The 21,422-nt window shown below is 43.7% G+C and overlaps 1 protein-coding gene across 3 annotated transcripts; it reads left to right on the forward strand.

Annotated features, from left to right (window-relative positions):
• Window positions 1–114: 114 nt before the first annotated feature.
• LOC144271050 (uncharacterized) lies at window positions 115–18,780 on the forward strand. 3 transcript variants are annotated; one of them, XM_077828117.1, is made up of 12 exons: window positions 115–300; window positions 1,584–1,810; window positions 3,632–3,997; window positions 5,153–5,244; window positions 5,453–5,627; window positions 8,544–8,772; window positions 9,401–9,960; window positions 11,686–11,851; window positions 12,909–13,102; window positions 15,504–15,667; window positions 17,018–17,267; window positions 17,619–18,780. In XM_077828117.1, exons 2-12 carry the CDS (start codon window positions 1,607–1,609, stop codon window positions 17,841–17,843), a joined length of 2,625 nt encoding a protein of 874 aa, XP_077684243.1. In that variant the 5' UTR covers window positions 115–300; window positions 1,584–1,606; the 3' UTR covers window positions 17,844–18,780. The 3 variants fall into 3 exon arrangements, with proteins under 3 accessions (XP_077684243.1, XP_077684250.1, XP_077684257.1); XM_077828124.1 differs by having other exon boundaries at window positions 17,018–17,263; window positions 17,619–17,753; XM_077828131.1 differs by lacking the exon at window positions 1,584–1,810 and having other exon boundaries at window positions 116–300.
• The last annotated feature ends 2,642 nt before the right edge of the window (window positions 18,781–21,422 follow it).

Genomic DNA, 21,422 nt, shown 5'->3' on the forward strand with positions numbered 1-21,422 from the left:
CCCCTTTTCCAGGAGTGGTACCGGTCCAGACGCTACCAAATCCTGGGAGGGGGATCCGGTGAGCAGAACCCCTTCATTAAGGCGGATAAAGAGGAGCGAGAGAAACATGGCAACTCCCCACAGCTATCCGCGGCGCGTTCTCCCGTAGAGGTGTGTGTGTGTGTGTTTTACCTTAGTCTGTATTAACGGACGTGCAGAAAAAGGCTCCCTCCCAGCTCCGGAGATGGTTCCGTCCAAGGCGCCTGGTTACTAGGCAACGGCATCCTAAACTGCAGATTCCGACAAGCGAGTGGGAGCCGGGTAAGTGGGAGCCCGGGGCGGGGGGAGGAGCATCCCCAGACACCCCTGCCCTTGGGGGGCCACATCACACCACACACTGCCCTGCCCGGAGGGGGGAGGGCACCCACCACACATTTGTGCCGTGCCCTGCGGGCCCAGAGGGAAACGCATACACACCCACACTGACCCCTGCCCTGAGGGGTAGAAGAGACCCACACACACACCTGCCCCTGCCCTGGGGGCGGAGGGAAGAGATCCACCCCCCCCACACACACACTGTGCCCTGCCCTCCATTCTCTGCATCTCACAAATACAAATACATCGGGTTCCATGCTGGTCAGGGAGCCCAAGGCAGGGCTGGGCAGTGATGGCCGCCACCTTCCAGACAGAAAAGGCTCGGAGGGGGATAGGGAATTTTAGGGGTGAAAGTACCAAGCATAGGCATGGAGGAGAAGGTTGGATTGCCAGCCCCAAGTATTCAAAAATCATTACTCAGGCCCCCCCAAAATCATGAGATTGACTTAAAAATCAAGAGATTTACAGAAAAATAATACATTTTGGGTCATTTTTATTTTCCTTCTGGTTTTTGAACCTCTAGGTCACACTCAGGTGACATTTTGAAGCCTGAGGGCTAGAAACTGAGTTTTATTTTTTAAATGAAAGCTGAGAGCCTCCTGTAATCACATGATTCCAGGAACTGGAACTTTAAGAAAAACACCAGGTAGTGTGAAACTCATGGTAAAATCATGAGAGTTGGCAACAACTCTGCAATTAACAAAGTATTAAAATGCTGGAAACCAGCATATCTTTTCCTAAACTAAGTTCCCTGCTGGTTCTACTAGCCCATGCAGCTAAACTAGTGATAGCACCAATGGGAATTGTTTTTAAGAGGCTTTATCTGCATGAGAGAGTGATGAGTTAACTGTAATGTCCCTGAGTTAATGGGAAATGATATTGCATGCACACACAAATTGATGCCACAGTTGATGTCTGCTGGCTAACAGTGTGTGAAAATTACTCCCTACAAGTTCTAAGAGTGGTGCTGTAGTTGATGCAAGCTCATTCATCTGAGTGCCTACACGATGCATCCTGCTACTGTGGTCAGATGCTGTAGTACAGACAATGCTTTGGGTGTGTTTTTTTTTAAAGCAGTTGAGAACTATGGGAAAGTAAATACACTGAGTGTTATATGACTGCTAATTTAGCACAGGTATTGGGAATAGATTGGATTCACCTTGTACCCCAAGCCCTTTGTAAAGTCAGTTTTAAGGATCTTTTCATAAATGATCTGTTTGTTTTGGCAGCTGGTTGTCTTCATGCTTTGGCCATGTCGGTGCTTTCTCATCCCTACTGTGCCACCTTACCTTTGGTTGGTGATCTCCAAGACCGGAATGTCACCTTTGTGGTCAATATGTTGGAAGGCATGTCCTCCAAGCAGGATTTTCTGAAGGAGCATCTCATAAAGACTCTCTTCTTGATGGCCAACAGGCCAACAGAGTCCACATTCAACATCATAAGCTTTGCCAGCAAGGTAATGCCGACGCAGCCATTGCTGGGCAAAGGGTTAAGGTTTTATAAGAAAGCATAGTAAGGTGACATCAGTGGAAACAATGCTTATAATTGTCGCTGTGTTTGAATTATAGTAATTAACTAGTGTAATCTCTGCCAGGTGAGGTGGCTGTAACAAGTTAATGGTCCCCAGTGGGGTGAAATAAGTATAATAAAATAGGGTTGGAAAATGCCTAGTGGATTACCCAGTCCCTCTCCCTGCCAGCATAGGACTATTCCTCATAGTATAATTTCTTGTGTTCTGAGTACTTGGTTCCACAGCTGGCCTGGGGATATCCTGCTCCTGTTTAAGAGCTGACAGTTGTGGCAGTGTCAAAAAACGGAATTCTAACATCAAGTGTGATGGTGGTTCCACTCATTTGCATGGTAATACTTCAAAATCTGGAAAAGCATTCTCATGCAGTAGCAATGTTGGCCTCTGAGCGCTGGGAACAAATGGAAAGGGATGGGATTTGCTGGTAGATGCCTTGGGATCTTTCATGCATGCTTCCTTACACTTGCTTCCTTATTGCCTGGTTCTCATCATCCCTTTCGCACTTTGCCCATCCAGGTGGTCCTCTTCTAGAATAGTGAAAGATGACTTTCCTGTTGCCCTATCACCGTATCTTCCTTTAGTTGAGGGAACATGGAACCCAGCTCTCTGACATCTTCTCTTGTATGTCTCACCAACAATTGAAGCTTAATATAGCCAAAACTGAACTTCTGACCTGTCTTCCCACTATCTGTCACTATTGTTAACTGTACCATCCAGGGTCGGCTCTACTAATTTTGCCGCCCCCAAGCAGTTGCTGCTGAATTGCCGCTGCCACAACAGTGGCGGAGCTGCCGCTGAATTGCCGCCACTCCCAGAAGAGCGGCAGAGCTGCCGCCCAAAAGCCGCCGCGGCGGGAAGAGCAGCCAAGCTGCCGCTGAATTGCCACCACGGGACACGGACTGCAGCCCCATTCTGAATGCCGCCCCAAGCATCTGCTTGGAAAGCTGGTGCCTGGAGCCAGCCCTGGTACCATCCTTCCTGTCATTCCAGCCCCGTAATGTGATATTATCTTTGACTCTTTCATCTCTCTAACCCAGCACATCCAGGACATGTCCAAAACTTGCTGTTTTTCCCTTCATAACTTCACTAAGATTTGGTCTTTTCTCTCTGTCCATGACTGAAATAACTCTAGAACAGAGGGAGTTAGAGTAATCTAGCATATTGACTAAAATCAGTCAGCTCACAGTTACCATACTGAGTTATACAGATGGTACACAGAAAAACATGAGGTGGAGTTAGATAGCAATGAACCTGGCCTTTAGAATCTGTGATTACACAGAGACTCTCATAAGACACCATCATAAGACTAACATTTCCTTTTCATTTTTAACCAGGGAAATTTCTGGCTTTCTACCACAGCCCTTGATGGGTGGTAAATTCCTCTTATTCTCCTTCCATCTTCCTCCAAGGAAATCCTCTACAACCCTGTTGGGAGCCTCAAAACTCCCCTCACCCTTAAAGACCATAGAATGGCACCCCGGTTTCTTCTCCAGAAAATTTAGAGCTCATCAGATCTGAGCTGACTAGAGCAATTGTATTGCAAGATGGAAGAAACTCCCTTCTCCACCCCAGAGGATGAGCAGGCTGAGAATCAAGTCCCAGATCTCATATATGTCAGACCATTTACCAAAATATCAACTAGCTAACTCATTTCTCAGTTTTAACGAGTTTTAAAACAATTATGTGTTATAAAATATTTGCTTAATAGATGTTTATTGTGTTTGGTTAAAAATTTTGGCTTTTGTACAGGTGATAAAATGGTGCAATAGTTTGGTCAAATGTTCGCTCAGTAACATCATTGAAGCAACCGCCTGGATTAGAGCTCTGCAGTGTGGGAATGGTGCAGATGCTGTGAGTGCTTTGGCTATGGCATTTGAAGATCCCACCTGCCAGGTGGTATACTTGGTCACTGATGCACTCTCTGAGAGTGCTTCAGAGGAAATCTGTAGCCTTCTCGCAGAGACTGGAGAGGAACGCCCAGTGCACACTGTGTACTTGGTAGAAAAGCCAGGTGACTATGAAAGCAGCACACAAAAAGAAATGGAGAAAGTAGCCAGACAGTCTGGAGGATCCTTTCAGGTGATCACCCCACACCCTTCTGGAGCTTCAGAAGAGGTAAGTCAATAACAGCAGTTTTAGATTAAATGAATGTTTGGTAATCCCCGTCCTCATAAACAAAATTTCACAAAACCAGAGCTAGGGCAGAGGAATATTTCTCTCTAGAAAGGTGGCCACTACATATTTTGTCTGGCTACCTGCAAACAGAGCTGCCTGTGACTAAAGAAAGGAAATAAATTCAGAATCTCTGTTAAAGATTATGTCAGAAATTTCAAGATTGCACATGCACACAGTTGTTCTAATGAGTACTCTCTCCCTTTCTGTAGTGCTCACAACTTTAGACTCCTACTTGGGAGTGTAGTGCATGCAGTATGCTCTACCTCAGGGGAAGGGGAGCATCTCATAGTGCTCTTGAACAGCAATACCTGAGACCAGTATTAGGGATCAAATTTAGATATATATAGGTGCAAACCCGTTGACTTCACCAGACCTGGATTTGGCCTGTGAAGTGGTGCAGATAGGCTTTCAAATGAACTGATTCCAGCTTTTGAAAAGAGAGACTATGGTCTTGGGGAATGAGGTGGAGATCCTGGAGGAAGCCCTTGCAAAGAAAGTATACCTTACTCCTGCCAATTGATTTCACATTTACCATGCGAGCTGTCTGTGCAGCAGTGTTGGCTACAGTAGGTCCAAATATCTTTTTAGACATCCCATTGGTATTTGGGTCACCATCAGCAGGTAACATTGAATATTGTCCTTCTAAAAAAATAACAGTAACGTTAAGCAGTGCATTTAGTAAACAAAATATTAATAACACTTGGCATTTGTCTAGCATTGGTGTTCACAGATTTTTTTCACAGTGTGGATCACATCTTAATAAAAGGGTTATGCAGGGCACTTGGACACTGACAAGAAACAGACAATCATTTAGCTATCATATGTTAACATCTTTGATTTATTTTGTATTTATATTCTAGTCTCTTAATGTTCTTCCTTTTAAACCTTTAGATTGCTTGAAATGGGAGAAATCAACTATAGTACACTTATAAAAGCTCATATACTACATTGAGAGGTGTGGTTAAGAACCAAGATAGATTGCTGAATTTTGTTTGCGTATGGATTAAGGCTTTAAATATAAAATAACTGGTTTAAGGATTTATGGCTTCATTCAGAAATTAGTTTAATTTTCTGCTTCTCCTTCCTGTTTTCCAGGTAAACCCAGGGTGTACCTCAAGCATCCATTGTTGCAATGTTATCAGTAAATACCCCTCTTGTTCTCTGCTGATGAGTCATCCCAAAGCACAGTAAGTTCAAAATGTGGAGCATGGGACTGCCAAAACCATCAGAGTAGTAGCTCAATTTGATAACCTAGCGAAGGAAACAACTTGGAAACCACCCCAGGTTTGGGTGGGTTTTCTTTGGCTTTAATTTTCATAAATTGCAGAAATCTGCATTATCTATTGTGAGAATCTTAATCCCTTCTTAGAACATACCACTATTCTGTTTCCACAGCTTTCCTATATGTGTCTGTGCAAATTCCCCTACTATACCTCTGACAACCTTGACAAAGGAAGATTTAATGGACTGGTCCCTAGAGGCTCCCCATTTGCTGAGGGGGGCCCAAGTCCTGGCTAGAAGAGAGACTGATGGATATTATTATCTGGGCCACATTGCCCAAGAGGTGAAAGTAAGTCTTTAATGTAAATGATGGTTGTAAGTGATTCCTCTTTGGGTCACATGTGATGTTTCTCCCTATCCCTCACCTTGGGCTTCACTAGGATGGGTCTCCTTTGGCTATCCCATATCTCTCTCTCTTGCTGGATGGGTATTAAGCTATCCTGCAGTGGCTCACAATTGTGGGAATCAACCTCAGGGTAGACTGTTAGGAAACAAGGCACAAACCCCACACTGGTTGTGACTTCTATATGTAGATGTCACTAATCAATTATCAAGTGTCAACTCCTCAGGCAGACAGTCTCCTTGAGTACTCTGATGTATCTCGCCACCCAGATAAGTGTATTTTTGTGATTGATGGTCCCTTACACCAAAGATCACAGCAATCCTCAGGTTACTCTCAGTCCCAAAGGACCAGTCACTTACCCTAGGCCAATTGCACTTTAGATCTCACACCAAAGACGACATTTGCAGTCAATCCTATAACAAACTATCTAAAGATTTATTATATAGGAAAAGGAAACAAGAGTTATTTACAAGGTTAAAGCAGGTAAGCATATATACACACAAATGAGTTCCAATCTTAAGCTTTAAAAAGTAATAGAAGCTTCCATAATAAGCAAGCTCTATATGTCCTTTAGGGATAACCCAGGCTAAGCACTGAGGATCTTTTGCTTATGCTTAGTAATCCTTGCCACTCAGAGTCCAAGCAGCATAAAGATACAGTTCCTCCCTGTTAGGGATTTTATTTGCTTCTCCTTCATGTGTTTTGAGCGGCAAACTCAGCTGATGGAAGGAAATCACTTGCATGACTCCTTTTCATGAGGGGGGGATAGCAATCAACAAACTCTTTTGTCCTCTCTGATGTTTCACAATAGCTCACCTGGGCCTTTCTTTTGAGAAAGGACATAACACCTTCTGTTGGAGATCAGCACTTTACACTAATTAATGTCTCCTGTCTGGTGACTTACACAGTCACAGAGACTTATAATACAAATGCTTAAATATTACCTTACAATATGGGGTACAGATGTTAGAAGTGAGATTAATACATGCAGCATCTTACAAGCATTCAATAAAGTCTAAACACTAAGCACATTTTTATAATTCTGACGCCTGTTTACACACAGGTGAGCCAGAATGGTTCCAGCAGTGTATTTGTCAGTGTTCCACTGAGGCTTGAGGTCCTTGGCATGAGCTGGTATCTGGGATTTCCTAATCATGTTGTTCTTTGCTTTTCAATGACTCTTAGCTGTTTACAGCAAGGAGTCCTGCAATCAGAAGGAGACACATTTTTGGTGAATGCAGTAAGTTGTCACTCAGAGCCAGTCACAGCCAGCAAGTTCTTTATATCGCCTTCACCCAGTTCCACCCAAGCTGGAAGCAAAGTCTAGCAGCTAAACAACGCTTGGAAAAAAATCGAACAAACTAAAATGCCCCTCTCCTGGATCCCTTTCTCCACAGGCATCTCTGCTGGGGTGGGTTTTTTTGACTCCCCTCTCTCTCAGTGGCAGCCTCTGTTGTTCCCTGGGTCTCTGTCTGCAGCAGAACTCCTGCCATCGGGTGGCCTGGCCCCCAAGACTTCCCTTTCTGGGGGAATATGCCACAAGGGCCAGAATATGCCAGTACAGTGCTCTTTGTTCAGAGGGCATGGTCGTTGTATAACAAGTGGAGCCGATCTCTGTAGTTATCGACTAAAGACAGGTTTCAGAGTGGTAGCCATGTTAGTCTGTGTCAGCAAAAGCAACGAGGAGTGCTTGTGGCACCTTAGAGACTAACAAATTTATTTGGGCATAAGCTTTCGTGGGCTAAAACCCACTTCGGTTTTCTGAAGAAGGGAATGCTCACTGAAGAATTTCATTGGTATGAATTCTGTTTGGTTTTTAAGATGACATAATCTCAGGCCTCCTTTGCTTTCTTCTCTTTGGAAATGTGCAATCAGCAACCTTTTATGGTCAACTGAGTATTTCACAGCCATACAAGGAAAAGCTGGGTATAGAACCAGGGTCTGAGCTAAGGATCACTTAAATTAAACAAATGTGACTATCAAATGTGCAGAGTCACTCCCTGTATGAAATCCTCAATACAGTTCAAGTAAGTCATTGTTTTGTGAGGGAAAAGGAAAATGCTATCAAAGCCCTTCAGAGGTTATTTTATCTGGGCCAGTGGTCATCAAACATTTTGCAAGATGATGTGACTGAGTTCAGGATGAGGATACTAGGGGGCAGGCTGGCTGAAATAGCGGCTCTATATCAGCATTGTTAACTCTGTGACCCACCCTAATAGTGGAAAAGACCATGCCCTCTGTTGTTTTAATCAGGAGGGGAAGCAGACTGTTTTGGGAAAAACAGAAGAAAAGGGTGTTGGCTTCTTGGCACTTGTAGAATTTAACACTGAGCTTTCCCAACAATTTGCCAGTTGTGGAGCAGAGGAATTGCCTGAGTTACTCCCCACTCCTAGGGTGGATGCTCAGATTAAAGCAGTAAAAATTATGGCATTGGGAGTATTTTACCATTTTATTTTCCCTTTTATTACTATGTAACTGACCATGCAGCAAAAAGCAGTCTGTCTCGGCAACCCTTTTTCAACTGACTGGGGTGATAGAGGTCTTCCTTAGCATGGCAGTTGTGCTGCTCATCTCCAGTGAACACAATTCTGGCAAGATCCAAGAGTGGAGGGAGGGGAGGGCTTTACCTGGTAATCCACTGTGGTCTTCAAGCTCTTTAACTACCCTTAAAGCCTGATTTGGACAGAACAGAGTAAAAAAAAAAAGTAGTGTTCTAGGTTCAGTGGGTTCTCCGACCATGTGCTATTTTTTGGAATTTCTGCCAGTTGCCTCTCCCTAGTGTTAGCAGCCCCTAGCCCCTGTGTTTGGCCATTTGTGGGACTCACCTGTTTGTCTTGCATACCACATGGTTTAATCCTGCAGGGTTCCAGGGAACGTTTTTTAATCGAGTTTGAGAGAAGTCGGCTGCTGAAAGGCAAGGTACAGTTTCGCATGCAAGAAACACCCCTCTATGACATTATCCACTATGAAGATGCCAGGCGACAGCCACTGGCTCCAGGAGACAGAGTCTTGGCACCATGGGAGGCTAAAGGTGAACGATATGGCCCAGGCACTGTACTAAAGGCTGCAGAGAGCTGTGAAGCACAGTTAGGTACAGTACATTTTTTCCCATTATTATTTATATTGGAGTAGCACCTTGAAGTGTGCTAGACACTATACAGAGAGAAAAGCACAGTGTCTGCCACAAGGAACATACAATCTGTAATATCTTCCTCTCTTCTTTCCATCTCTTTTCCTTTCAGTGCTGCTGAGTAACCTTTTCCTGTTCAATGCCAGAATTTTGTGCTGCTTCATGAATCAACCTGTAGGGCTGCTTTGTGAATGGGGACTTTGAAAGCATTTAATCTGTTGTGGAGCCAGGTGATACCACTTCTGACATAAAGAGAAAAAAAGGGGTTCTGGGGCCTCTCATGTACCCAGATGATTTAGGCTACTCTCCAGATGCATATTGGGTGAAATCCTGGCTTCACTGAAGTCAGTGGGAGTTTTGTATTGACTTCAGTGAAGACAGGATTTTACCATTGTCTTCTCAGTAAGTTTGAAAGAGATGAGTGTGAATCCTAAATATATAAAGCAAAGCCACTTTTAAATGGTTACAAAATCTTTCCCTGCTTTCTATAGTACAAGATTGTGTTTCATCTCCAGGTCTCCAAGAGGTCAATCAGGCATGTTTTTGGCATGCTTCTAAAGTGCTGTTTGTCATTTATTTCTATTTGCAGCCAGTGGAAATAGCAGAATGCTGGTGAATTTCTGGAATGGTCACACTAAGAAGGTGTCCTCTGACTTAGCTGTACGGATTCCTCTGCCCCTGAGCGAACGCATCATCCTGGAACTTCAGATGCCATTAGTAGCCAGGCAAATGTTGGTGGACTCAAGCTCAGACTATCCCTACATTGTGACACCTGGTTACAGAGCTTCAGGGCATTGCAGACAGGATCTAGTTTGCTGGCAGGGTTCCACACAGGTTCAGTCATGTCCTAACTGCAGCTCTGGATGTTTCTCACTTTGCCATTGCTGCCTTAGAGCCTGGTTGCCCATCAGGCCCACAGTGAACAGAGCACAACCAGAAGATGTCCTGATCCCAGGAACAAGCCTGACCAAAGAAGAGCTGAGCAGGAAGATAGAAGAGCAGCTGTCTAAAGGGAGAGTCCCCATTTCAGAAAGGGTCTCCACAGAGGAAGATAAAAAGGAAAAGAAGAAGAGACTAAAGAAAGAAAATGCCCCTAAAGATTTAGGATCCTGTGTGAAGATAGGAAACAAGGTTACAGAACCCAAGAAGGTAGAGAGTGCTTCATACTGACTATGGTATTACAACATCCTTTGCTATAGTTGCAGTAATATCCTGTGATTCTGTTTTCTGTGGCAAAAACTTATTAAAAATACTGGACTAGATTATCATGTATAATTGAGCTCTGCTAAGGATGCGGAAATCATAGATGGCTTTCTACCATCTTTCTGATCCTTTGATCTAGGGAATAGCTGGGCTCTCATTCATTCTCTGGCACTGGCTGGAATAGACTCCTAGTGGCTACTCCACCTGCTCAGGATCACTGGAGCACAACACAATCTAGCCACACCTCATCCTGCCTTGGCATGCCCCCTTTACAGTGTGGGTATGGGCAGGACAGGCTGTTGCTAAGATGGTTTTGTACCACTCAGTGATTCCCCTACAGAAGGAATCCCTACTCACCCTGTTAAGGCAGCTCCATCCATGACACAAAGGGGTAGGACTAAGAGTGAGGATCTGGACTATATTGGTTCCACACTCAGGTATTTTTGGCATGTTTATTGGTTCCAGGGTAACTGGTATGTTTCACTCTTAACATTTGATTTGCTTGGTTATTGTTGTTCTGCATTAATATATGAAATAATACAGTGTTAAATGCACATACAAAGATAACATTTATTGCATCAGATGTCTGTACAATTAACTGGCAGCATACCTACTGCCCATGTATAAATCATGGTAATTGCTTGTACAAGTATAGGCATTTTTGTGCACACTAATCAGTCTCTTTGGCTTTAACAAATATGGTCCCCCAAAGATTTTTAAACCAAAGAGTAGAATGAAGATTTTTTTTTTATACACAAGCACTTTGTAATACTAAACAGTCCTTCAGAATTCAGGGTTTTCATTTTTCTTTGTTTGTAATGTAAATAATTCCTTGGGCTGAGTGTTAGAAGCCGATTCTCAGTTAGTATAAATTGTCAGAGTTCCATTCATAGATTAATACATTTTAAGTCCAGAAGGGACCATTATGATCATCTAGTTGAACTTCCTTCATAAAACAATCCAGAGAACCTCACTCAGTAACTTGAAATCACTGGTGTTATGACAATTTACACAACGGAGGATTCCCACCGAGATTTTGCAATTTAATAATGAATGCATTTCTTCCTTTTCTGTTTAATGTGCTCATGGAAGGGCAGGCTATCAGCTAGAATGAGGCCTAGTTCATGCAGGTATTGTGCATTAGCTTCTTCATGTGGCTCTCCAGGGAACCACAATTCTGATTTACCTCACCTCCTACTAGTGCGTGTCTGCCAATGCACCTTATTCCTGGCCTGCTACTCCAATTTTGGGTCCCTTTAATGCAGAAACATTGCCAGTTGTGGGGTAGCTTTTAGATACAGACAAACCTAAGAAATGGGCAGAAACACCTATGTTTAAAGACTTCAGTTATTCCTTGAGTAAAGAAACCAGTTTTATTTTCCTTCTGAAACCCCCGTTTCAATAAGTTTGGCTTGCTTGTGTCCATGTCAAAATGACAGTAAAGTTTGTCACCGCTGTGTCAGCAATGGTGACTCCTCTCCAAGCAACATTTCCCTCCAGCTGAAGGCTCCCCAGTCATTCAAGTAGTATCAGCCAGGGTTAGTTTACACTAACCATGGGATTAGTGCAGTAATGACAAGATCATACGGTAGCTTATTTTGTAAATTCATGTTACTGACACATTCTACTCCCCACTGGCTAAGCATTTTGATAGTTTCCTGTTGTTTCCAGAGCCCTCAGAAGGAGATGGCTTCAGCAGATTTGATGGGAGATGCTCGTGCCATGCTTGATATTGCTGTCCACCCAAACACCTGCCTAATGGAGTCAATGCACAATGACAAAGAAGACAGCAAACACTGTGGGGCTGATCCCGAGTCTCTTCTGAAGAATGAACCTGGTATTGATATTGTATCAACTAGCTGTTTCATACAAGCCTAGGACATGCCATATCAGATGAGAGCATTGGTTCTTCCTGTCTGGTTTCTTGTCTTTGTCAGTATTTCATTCCTGGTGCCTTAAAGGAAGATGAAAAAACACCATAATGCATCTGGTCAATCGTGCTCTGCTATGCTTAGGTGCTAGTGGTTGTGCACTATGGTGATTTACTTACCTTCCTCTGAGACATGAACAGTTCCTTTCGGGCTCCTGCAGCTGCCACCTTCCCTGAAGTAAGAGCTTTGATTGCCCCATTTTAGCATGCACTACAAATTTTATTAGTCCTAAAGCTATCCTACCCTTTTTAAAATCTGACTGTAGTATTTGACTGGACTGCCTGTGGCAAAGGATTTCACAAGCTGACTATAATCTTTGTGAAGAAATACATGCTCTTCTTTGTTCTGCTTTTTAATTGCCACTTTAATTTAAGAGATTAGTGCTCTTTAATTGCACTGTGTAACCCCTTGTTCTAGTATTATAAAAAAGGTTCATAGTCTAAAATATCTTTTAATTAAGTCCCCTTTAACCAATGCCCTCCTCACTTAGGAGAGATCTGTGAGATGTGCAGGCAACTGGGAGTGGATTCCAAAGGCCAAAAGCCTCCTCCAGCCACATCACCTATTTAGTGCCATTGTTCCATTCCCTGTCCTGCCTCCTACGAGGAGAGGCTGAAGCTGGTATAGCAGAGGTGAACATTTCCTCACAGCCAGGATTTCCAACAGCATTCCCTACAGTAACTCCTACTGAGGGAGGCTCAGTAGATGTGAGCACAGTCAATGCTTCATCCCAGTTACTGGGTAAAAACTCCTCCTTGTCTATGTTGGCAGGATTATTTTTGAAAGTGGTGACCATCCTGTGGTCACTAAAATGCTCTCATTTCCTTGGGAAGAAATGTTAGTACTTACTGGTAATAAAAAGGTCTTGCTTAAATGCATTTTACTTTAACACATTTTTCTGTCTATCTGTTCACCATTTTGTAAGGTGTCCATCACCTTTTATATCTCTAATTTGTCTGAAAGCTCTTTTTCAGTCCAGCATGACAGAAGCTCCAGCTCAGCATCACCCAAGGAACCCTCCCGTGAAAGCACATGCTTTCAGCACTTCCAGTCTCCAAGCTATGTTTGACCGAGTGGATCAATCACTGAAGAAAGACCGCTTGACCATTGAATCAGTTCTGCATATACAGAGACCCCACAGCGCTCCGAGTATACAGGTTAAGAGCGCACAAGATTTTCTAGGAAAAATAAAGCCAACATTTGTTATTGCTGACCCAATGCCTGGTCAATGTCTGTTTAAATCAGTTGAACAGATTCATGATTGGCTTGTGCCACAAAGTTCTTTTTGTCAATTTCCGGAAAGGTTACTTCCATAAGAGCCTAATTAGAAGTAAGGATATCTGATCTCTGATTGGCTAAGTGCCAGGAGAATGAGTTGACTACTGGACACTGGCTCAAATTCTCCAGTGCAGCCAACTCCCATTATCCTTAGCCATCTCTGTGCCAGCATAAATTAGACAGCCTAAGGGCTGCTCTAATTTATGTTGATTGTCAAGAGGACAGGGATACCTGGCCATGCCCCAGTCACACTCTTTGCTGGCAGCTGGAGGTGTAGGTACCTCTACCGTATGGCGGGGGAATCCTCCAATGGTGTAATCCTCCGGGGCAGACTATGCTGTTTTAAGGGCTGCCTTATGTGGGGAGTGAGGTTCAAAGCAGCTAACCCAATCTGGCCCAATTAGTTCCTGGCCATTAGGTTCACAGGATTTATTCACATGGCATGGTATAAATCAATTAGCATGGCCTCATTTTTGTCCATTTTATGATGACATGTACTGCAACAGAAGATACATACAAACATCAAACCCCCATCAATACATGCTGTCATTGTCCAGGAACAGGACATTTTCTTGTATGCTGATATTAATACTTAGCCCTTCTGTGGAGCTTTTCATCTTCATATACTGACTAATCCTCTCAATCATCCTTGCAAGATATAGACAATAATTCTTCTTTTACAGATAAGGAAACCAAGGAACAGAGCAGTTAAGTGACTAGTCCAAGGCCATAGGGGGAGTCCATGTGAAAGCTGGGATGAAAATTGAGGGTGTACTAGTCCTCAATACTGTGTTCTAACCACTAGATCAGTGGTTCTCAACCAGGGGTACATGTACCCCTGGGGGTACGCAGAGGTCTTCCAGGGGGTACGTTAACTCCTCTAATTATTTGCCTAGTTTTACAACAGGCTACATAAAAAGCACTAGTGAAATTGGTACCAACTAAAATTTCATCCAGACAATGACTTCTTTATATTGCCCTATATACTATACACTGAAATGTAAGTACAATATTTATTATATTGATTTTATAATTATGTGGTAAAAATAAGAAACTAAGCACTTTTTCATAATAGTGTACTGTGACACTTTTGTATTTTTATGTCTGATTTTGTAAGCAAGTAGTTTTTAAGTGAGGTGAAATGTGAGGGTACACAAGACAAATCAGACTCCTGAAAGGGGTACAGTAGTCTGGAAAAGTTGAGAGCCACTGCACTAGATCACACTGTTTTTTCATCTTCCATTTATAAAGCACCTTTTAATTTTTTGAAGTTTCACTTTATTTGTTTTAAATCTTTCCAACTGTAACACATTAAGCATGAACCACTTACAGGGCCTAGGTTTTGCAAATTAATACACATGCCACACAGCAAAGAATAGCAAAACACTTGAGAGATTTTGCAAAAATACCTACAGCTTCAGACACTGACTTTTTAATTAAAAAGCAGCAGAAACATTACATGAGCCTTCTAGGGACAATCAGGAAAATAGGGAAGGCAATTGCAGCCTCAAGTTCCTAAAGCAACAGAACTATAGCTTATTGTTATTTAAATTAAAACTTGGATCTGAAGCTTCAGTGATTAATTACAGGATGATTTGCCTCCCTTCAGGTACACTTGTGTTAGGAGTACACTGCATATTCAGGAGACAAAGTAAACACTGCACAATGAGATAAAAACTCAGTGGATACTTCATTGCTCATGCTTTTCATCCCTAAGGATATGCTTTTACAAACGGCAAATAAGAAACACTCTCCAGCACTAAAATACAGCCACTTCTTATGTGAAACATGGCAACTACTCACCTCTGGATACATTACACCCCAGGAAGTGACAAATATAATATCTGTTCAAAACTACAGGGAGAAATTTCCTATGCCATAGGTAGGCAGAATGTAGTTATCCCCACTGGAATTTGTTAGCACATGTAGGTTAATACCCCAAACTCTTGTAAAATCCAAAGTGGGATTTTTAATAACCACAAGTGGTCAGAACCTCTGTTCTAATCCAAAAGTTGCTGTAACAACAACATAGGGCAGTTCTGTGTATTGCATAAATGCTGACTAAGCTGCAACAGTGCTGCCAACTGAATTGTGAATACCATTTCTTGAAGTACCTGGATTTTCCTTCACCCAGCTAGTTATAGACCATGCTTGACCTGTCCATAGAGTTGCTCTCAGAGCTCACGAATGTCGTTGGAAAACTAAGCCTTACTGATTATACAGGACTTCAGTTTACATTAGGAACAAACCTTTACTGATATTAAGGACTTTGTCTTTCAGAAATCAGTCACCAAAGGTGCAACTCAAGAGAGCCTGAGAAAGATGAACTTCAACACAGCCAGGATTGAGCACAGAAGGCAGCAAGCAGAGCAGAGACAGCAGAAGAGGGAACAACAGCAAGAGGCAGAAGGCCTCAAACGGCAGTTGATGCGCGACAGCAGGCGGTAATGGTGTGGGGTGCAGGTGGGAGGTCAGAGCGTGGAGGAAAGATTTCAGCAACTCCTGAGGGTTCTCCATGTCTTTATAAGTACTGGGTATTCTGTAGTGCGTGCTTCCTGAGCTAGTCCTTTGGTACTATTTATTTTAAATTTTTATAGAGTGTTCCCCCACCCTAGTGGCTGAATGGTGGTCACAATTGTCCATTTAGAGCCTAAGACTTGGAGGGGTTGAGCACCCTCAACTCCCATCCACTTCTGAGGGAAGGGAGGGCACTTACCACCTTGCAGGATTGGGCCCTTAAATGGTACAGTTGGTTTAGTTATGGTTATGAAATGTACTCCTTCTGCCCTCCCCAGCAGCTGGAGTTTACCTTCTTCTTCCTGCAATTTGATTAACTGATGAATTTCCAGTGGTGACTCATGAAATCAGAGACATCTTTTAGTATGAAAACATTCTTATATTTTGTTATGAGTCAGAGGAGTCAAAATTATGCCCAGCTGAGGAATCTCCATTGGTCACTTTCCTGCGAGGGCAACACCTAATTGCATGCAATAGAGCAGGACCACAGTTGTCCTCATCTTTGGGCTTGCCTACACAAGGAGTTATTCCTAATTAATTCCCTGTATGGATGCTCTCATTCTGGAATAAGAGTGCCTTCTTCTGAATTAGCGTAATCCACTTTAGAAGTGGATTATGCTAATTCAGAAGAAGACACTCTTACTCTGGAATAACAGCATCTACACAGGAAATTAATCAGGAATAGATATTCCACTTTGAATTCACACCCTACCTTAATTCAAATTGACTTTCCTGTGTAGACAAGCCCCATCTTGATCTGATCTCAGCATATGCTGGTGAAGAAAAAATAGTGTATGTTGGGACCTGCGGAGTCAGGCTGCATCTCTATTGAAGATTAAGGTAGTCTTGGGCTATATTGTAGACTGTAAATGCAGGCTTGCATTTGGCAACAAATTGCAGTTTAGCCACCCCTGTTCTAACAGTAACAAAACTGGGCACAATAAGACAGGAAGTAAAGTACATGTTGGCTTGAAATTGCAAGATGAACAGAGGGATGTAGAATGTAATAGCTAGCGATGGTTGCAAACTTTAGACAAAAACAAAATTTCACATTTTTTTTTTTACTATTTTCCCACCATCTGAAGTAATTATTTGAGCAGGAATTTGTCCAGGAGACTGGGGTTAATCTCCTTAACCTTGCAAAAAGTGGTATTGTAGCTTCAATGTCCAAAAATTGTCAGGACTTCTGGCTTACATCCTATTCATTGACATTGACATTTTCCCTTTGTTTCTCTTGGTTTCTGACAAGCTTTCTGGAAATTCTGTTTTGGACACAGACAGCGGTCTCTTCAGAGGACACTGCAAAGCTTGGAGAAGCAACTGGAGTACAATAACATGGTCTGCCAGCACATGGCAAAGCTCCAGACTGGCAGGGCAGAGAGGAGCAGAAAGGAGTCCTCCTTGCAGGAAGAGAAGAAGAGAAAGGAGAGTCAAAGGCTGCAGTTCTTAAAGGCACAGCGCTTGCAGAGAGAGGAGTTGCAGGTAGAATACAACCAGAGGAACTATGATCAAGATAAAAAGAGGCAGGTAAGGGCTATTTCACTGCTTTTCTTGGACTCTTCCTTCTCCTATACTGGAAGCAATGCACTGTCTAAAATAGTGATATTATTTGGAGATACAAATGTGAAATGTGAATTTAACATATACAAACTGATGAAAGGAGAGACGGAGATGTCCATATCTCTAAGGACTATTTCAGAATGCTGCATGCCAGCCTTCTGTAGCAGGAGTCCATGCAGAGAACTGTTTAGAAGGTGCTAGCTGTGGCAAATTCACAACTACCCCATTCCCTATTTGTACCAGTAACAGGCACTGGATGGAACTGAGCCTGAGAGCTGGTTGTAGGATTCAAACATCCTTTCACTCCCTTTGCTGCAGGATTTGCTGAGGAGCAGAATGCAATCCCGGCAGGAGACCCTAGAACGAGAAATCCAGGAGCAGGACACCCATCAGAGGAAGCGCGAGGATGCCAAATGGAGAGCATTCCAAAATCGGGACCATTTCCAACAGAAGCTGGAAAAGGAGTGCCAAAAACATCATCACCTCCAGCAGTACCTCAGAGAGCAGAATCTTTTGATGCTCCGGGCCTCGCTGCTGTCATAAAAAGCCTTTCGCGTAGGCAAGTAGGCCTCTGAGCATTGTAAATCTTGTAAGTATGAGTCAGTGTGCTGGGCCTAGAAAATGGTGCTACTGAAACAAGCAGATTTATTATTATTAGAGCTATCTGATAGCTCCCCTTCGTCACAGCCAGAGGGCCTTTTCAGGTATGTGTCACTTATATGCCTTTCTTTTTGGGGAGTCTAACCCGTCTATCCAATGTGAAGAGACCGAGCTGTCTGGCTTCCTTGTGCCTTATGTGCTACACGTGTGGTAGTCTAGCAGATGGAGACAGCCCAGGTCAGGGCTAGGGATGATAATGCACAGCAAACAAGAGAGGAATTTGCAGTGTGATTCGCTACCACAAAAAAACAGCGCAATGTTGAGTTTCGGACATAGGCATCCCAGGGAGCAGGAAGGTGAGAGGCCCTGCCTGTGGGACTCCAATGAGAGCATTCCTGCAATACTGCATTCAGTTCTGAGCCCCTCAGTGAAAGGAAGATGGCAATGAATTGGAAGGACTGAAGTATCATAATGATTAGAGTGAAAATAAAAATACTGTATAACTTAGCCAGTGAAGAGGAACATTAGGCTGTAAACACCAAGGAAGGAGAATAATTATTTAGGCTTCTACAAGAGGTATGCTTAGGAGTAGGGACATAAAAATAAGAAACATTTGAATGTCAGGAAAAGCTTCCAGAAAGCACAGTCTGTTAAGCTGTGGATTACTTTCCCATAGGAATTGTGGAAGCCCCATCCCTGTAGCCATTTTAAACTAGCCTTTGGGCACAGCCAAAGCAAATCTATTGTTGTGAACAATTCAGCACTGGCAAGGGGGTGAACCATGTGACTAGGTGTGACACTCTCAGGGCCGGTGCAACCACTAGGCGAAATAGGCGGTCGCCTAGGGCACCAAGTGGTTGGGGGCAGCCGTGGAGCGGAGGTGAGCTGGGGCAGGGGGGCGTGGGGAGGGCCGCCTGCAGCAAGTAATGGGGGGGGCGGTGCACAGGGGAGCTGCTCCCCGCCCCAGCTCACCTCTGCTCCGCCTCCTCCCCTGAGCACTGCCCCACGCTGCTTCTCTCCCTCCCAGGCTTGCGTGCCAAACAGCTGATTGGGGCCGCAAGCCTGGGAGGTGGGAGAAGTGGCGGCATGCTTGGGGAGGAGGCGGAGCAGAGGTGAGCCGGGGTGGGGAATTGCTGCACGCGGCTCCCTGGGCTGAGGGAGGGAGCGGCAGGAAGCTGCCGTACAGCTCCCTGGGCTGAGGGGAGGGAGGGAGAAAGGGGGCGGCGGGGAGTTGCCGCGGGGGGGCACCTCAGGGCGACGGGGCAGGTGCAAGGTGGAAGTTTCACCTAGGGCGCGAAACATCCTTGCACTGGCTCTGGACACTCTGTACCTCAAAGTAGCACCCTGGAGCCCCCATATTCACTACTGTGATATGATTAGGATGTGTTTCGTACAAAGTATACCTTGTGAGGTATCATTTTAAAAGTTTTAATCTGTTGAACATTAATCTCCTGTTGGATTGTGCGTGCTGTCATTATATGTGAAGTTATGCAGTATTGCTATATGTTGTGAGGTTGGGCACACACACAAGCAGCCTTTCAGTTACAACAAAGGAGAAGCCATCAATAGCCAGGCAGCAATAATAGCTCATCAACACACAATTCACTATCCCAGAGACTTCTCAGAGAAGGCACGTACACCATGGGGGTGGACTAACCCACATCACAGCAAAGATCTTTCCGGCAGGCTGGAAGAAAGCATAAAAGAGAGGCAGTGACATCATCATCACTTGGCCTTTCTTCCCACCCAACTCAACACCTGGAAGAATGTCTGGTGGACAAAGACTTTGAACTGGGGAAGGTTGGTCCCAGGTTGGAAGGTAATCCCAGCCTCTGTACTGAGGAACTGTAAAATACTTGGACCATCTGTTAGGGTGAGAAAAGCTGTTTGATTCAACCCTTGCTTAGACTAAAAGCTTAGGATTTTGAATGCATGTGTGCATTTTTATTTTCTCTGACCTTTATGCCTATCACCTATAATCACTTAAAATCTATCTTTCTGTAGTTAATAAATGTTTTATATTTTACCTAAAACTGTGTGTTTTGATGGACGTGCTTGGGAAGTCTCAGCTCAGATTACCAAGGCTAGTACATGTCCACTTTCCTATGAAGGAGAGGCTGTAGGGAGCCAGGGTGGCCTCCCTCCTAACCAGGGGGTAAAAAGCCACTCTCTCAGCCTGAGTGGGCAGGGCCAGGCGAAGCTTACTCTACCCCCCTCCGAAGGGGAGGGTTGGAACAGGAACTCTAGGATGAAATTACAAGAGCTGCCATTTCTCATGCTTCTTGCAGAAACAGATTAGCAGCTGGAGAACAGGAAGTATTTCCTTCCTGATGCCCGTGATACCGTATAGAAGCTTTCAGCACTGGTCACTGCCATAGACAAGCTGTCAGCTCTGCTGTACAGTCCTACATTTTTCCCCTGCATGTAGCCTTCCCAGCAAGGGGATGGGAGGCTACAAGAGCCTTGCTTGGAAACCGCAAGTATCTTTAAAGCATCACACCCAGACTAATACAGGCTACTGCTACTTCCACGTGTTTTTCTTTCCACTCCTGTGAGGGGTGATGACTGTCACTTTTGTGAATGCCAGTCCACTGCCTGGCATCATCAGCTATCCGTGTGTGTCAACTTTGAGCTTCTCCTTCAGCAGCAGAGAGCTCCTAGCCTTGGCTTTAATTAGCCAGAAATGTAACTAATGACGTGCTCTCTTGTGACCACAAATGACACAAGATTTAGAACACTTCATTTGATAAGAATCCCTTTTACTGCAACTCTAAATGGTCTGATTTCCTATATGGTATGATAGGAATAATCCCCGCTTGAGATATTGTTTCAAATGATAATATAACAGAACTAAGATTTAATTAAATAGATAAAACTACTACTACATTACATTCTGTGCACTTTGTGAAACTAACAAATTGCTTGGAACAACATTGATTGTACAATGCAAAACCCACAGCGATGAGGGATTATATCGATTCACGTCTTCACAGAACCAGCTGTTTATAGACACTGATCTTTTTATAACTTTTTTTAATGCAGAGTAGCTGACCACTTGCACTTTCTGCTCTTCAAGCATTAGAACATATTCCCATAGATAAGGCTTGAAGGTCATGCCCTCAGATCTTTCAGTGAATGCCAGTTACGTAGAGCTAGGTCATGGATCCAGCGTCTTTCTAAGCAAACTAAGGGCCTTGTCGTGACTGCTAAAAAGGTGCTTTTTTTTTTTTGTTTTTTTTACACACCTGGTACCTAGCATGAGCTCTGCCAAGGTAAAACCACAGTGAAGACCAGGCATCTTAGTTTTACCACAAGGCAAACTAAGCAATCACAGCACTATACACCTGCTTTGGGCTGACCTTGCCTCGTTTACCTCGGAAAAAGCAGCTCAGACTAGATGACCATGATGGTCCCTTCTGACCTTTGAGTCTGAGTCTAAAGTGCCTTGTAGTCACAGTGTTTTTAACCTCAGCATACCTCACTTGAGTTTTGTAGAACAGCTTTCTCAAACCATGACTGACA

This window comes from Eretmochelys imbricata, chromosome 1 (genome assembly GCF_965152235.1).
Source record: "Eretmochelys imbricata isolate rEreImb1 chromosome 1, rEreImb1.hap1, whole genome shotgun sequence".
NCBI classification, from domain to species: Eukaryota; Metazoa; Chordata; order Testudines; family Cheloniidae; genus Eretmochelys; species Eretmochelys imbricata.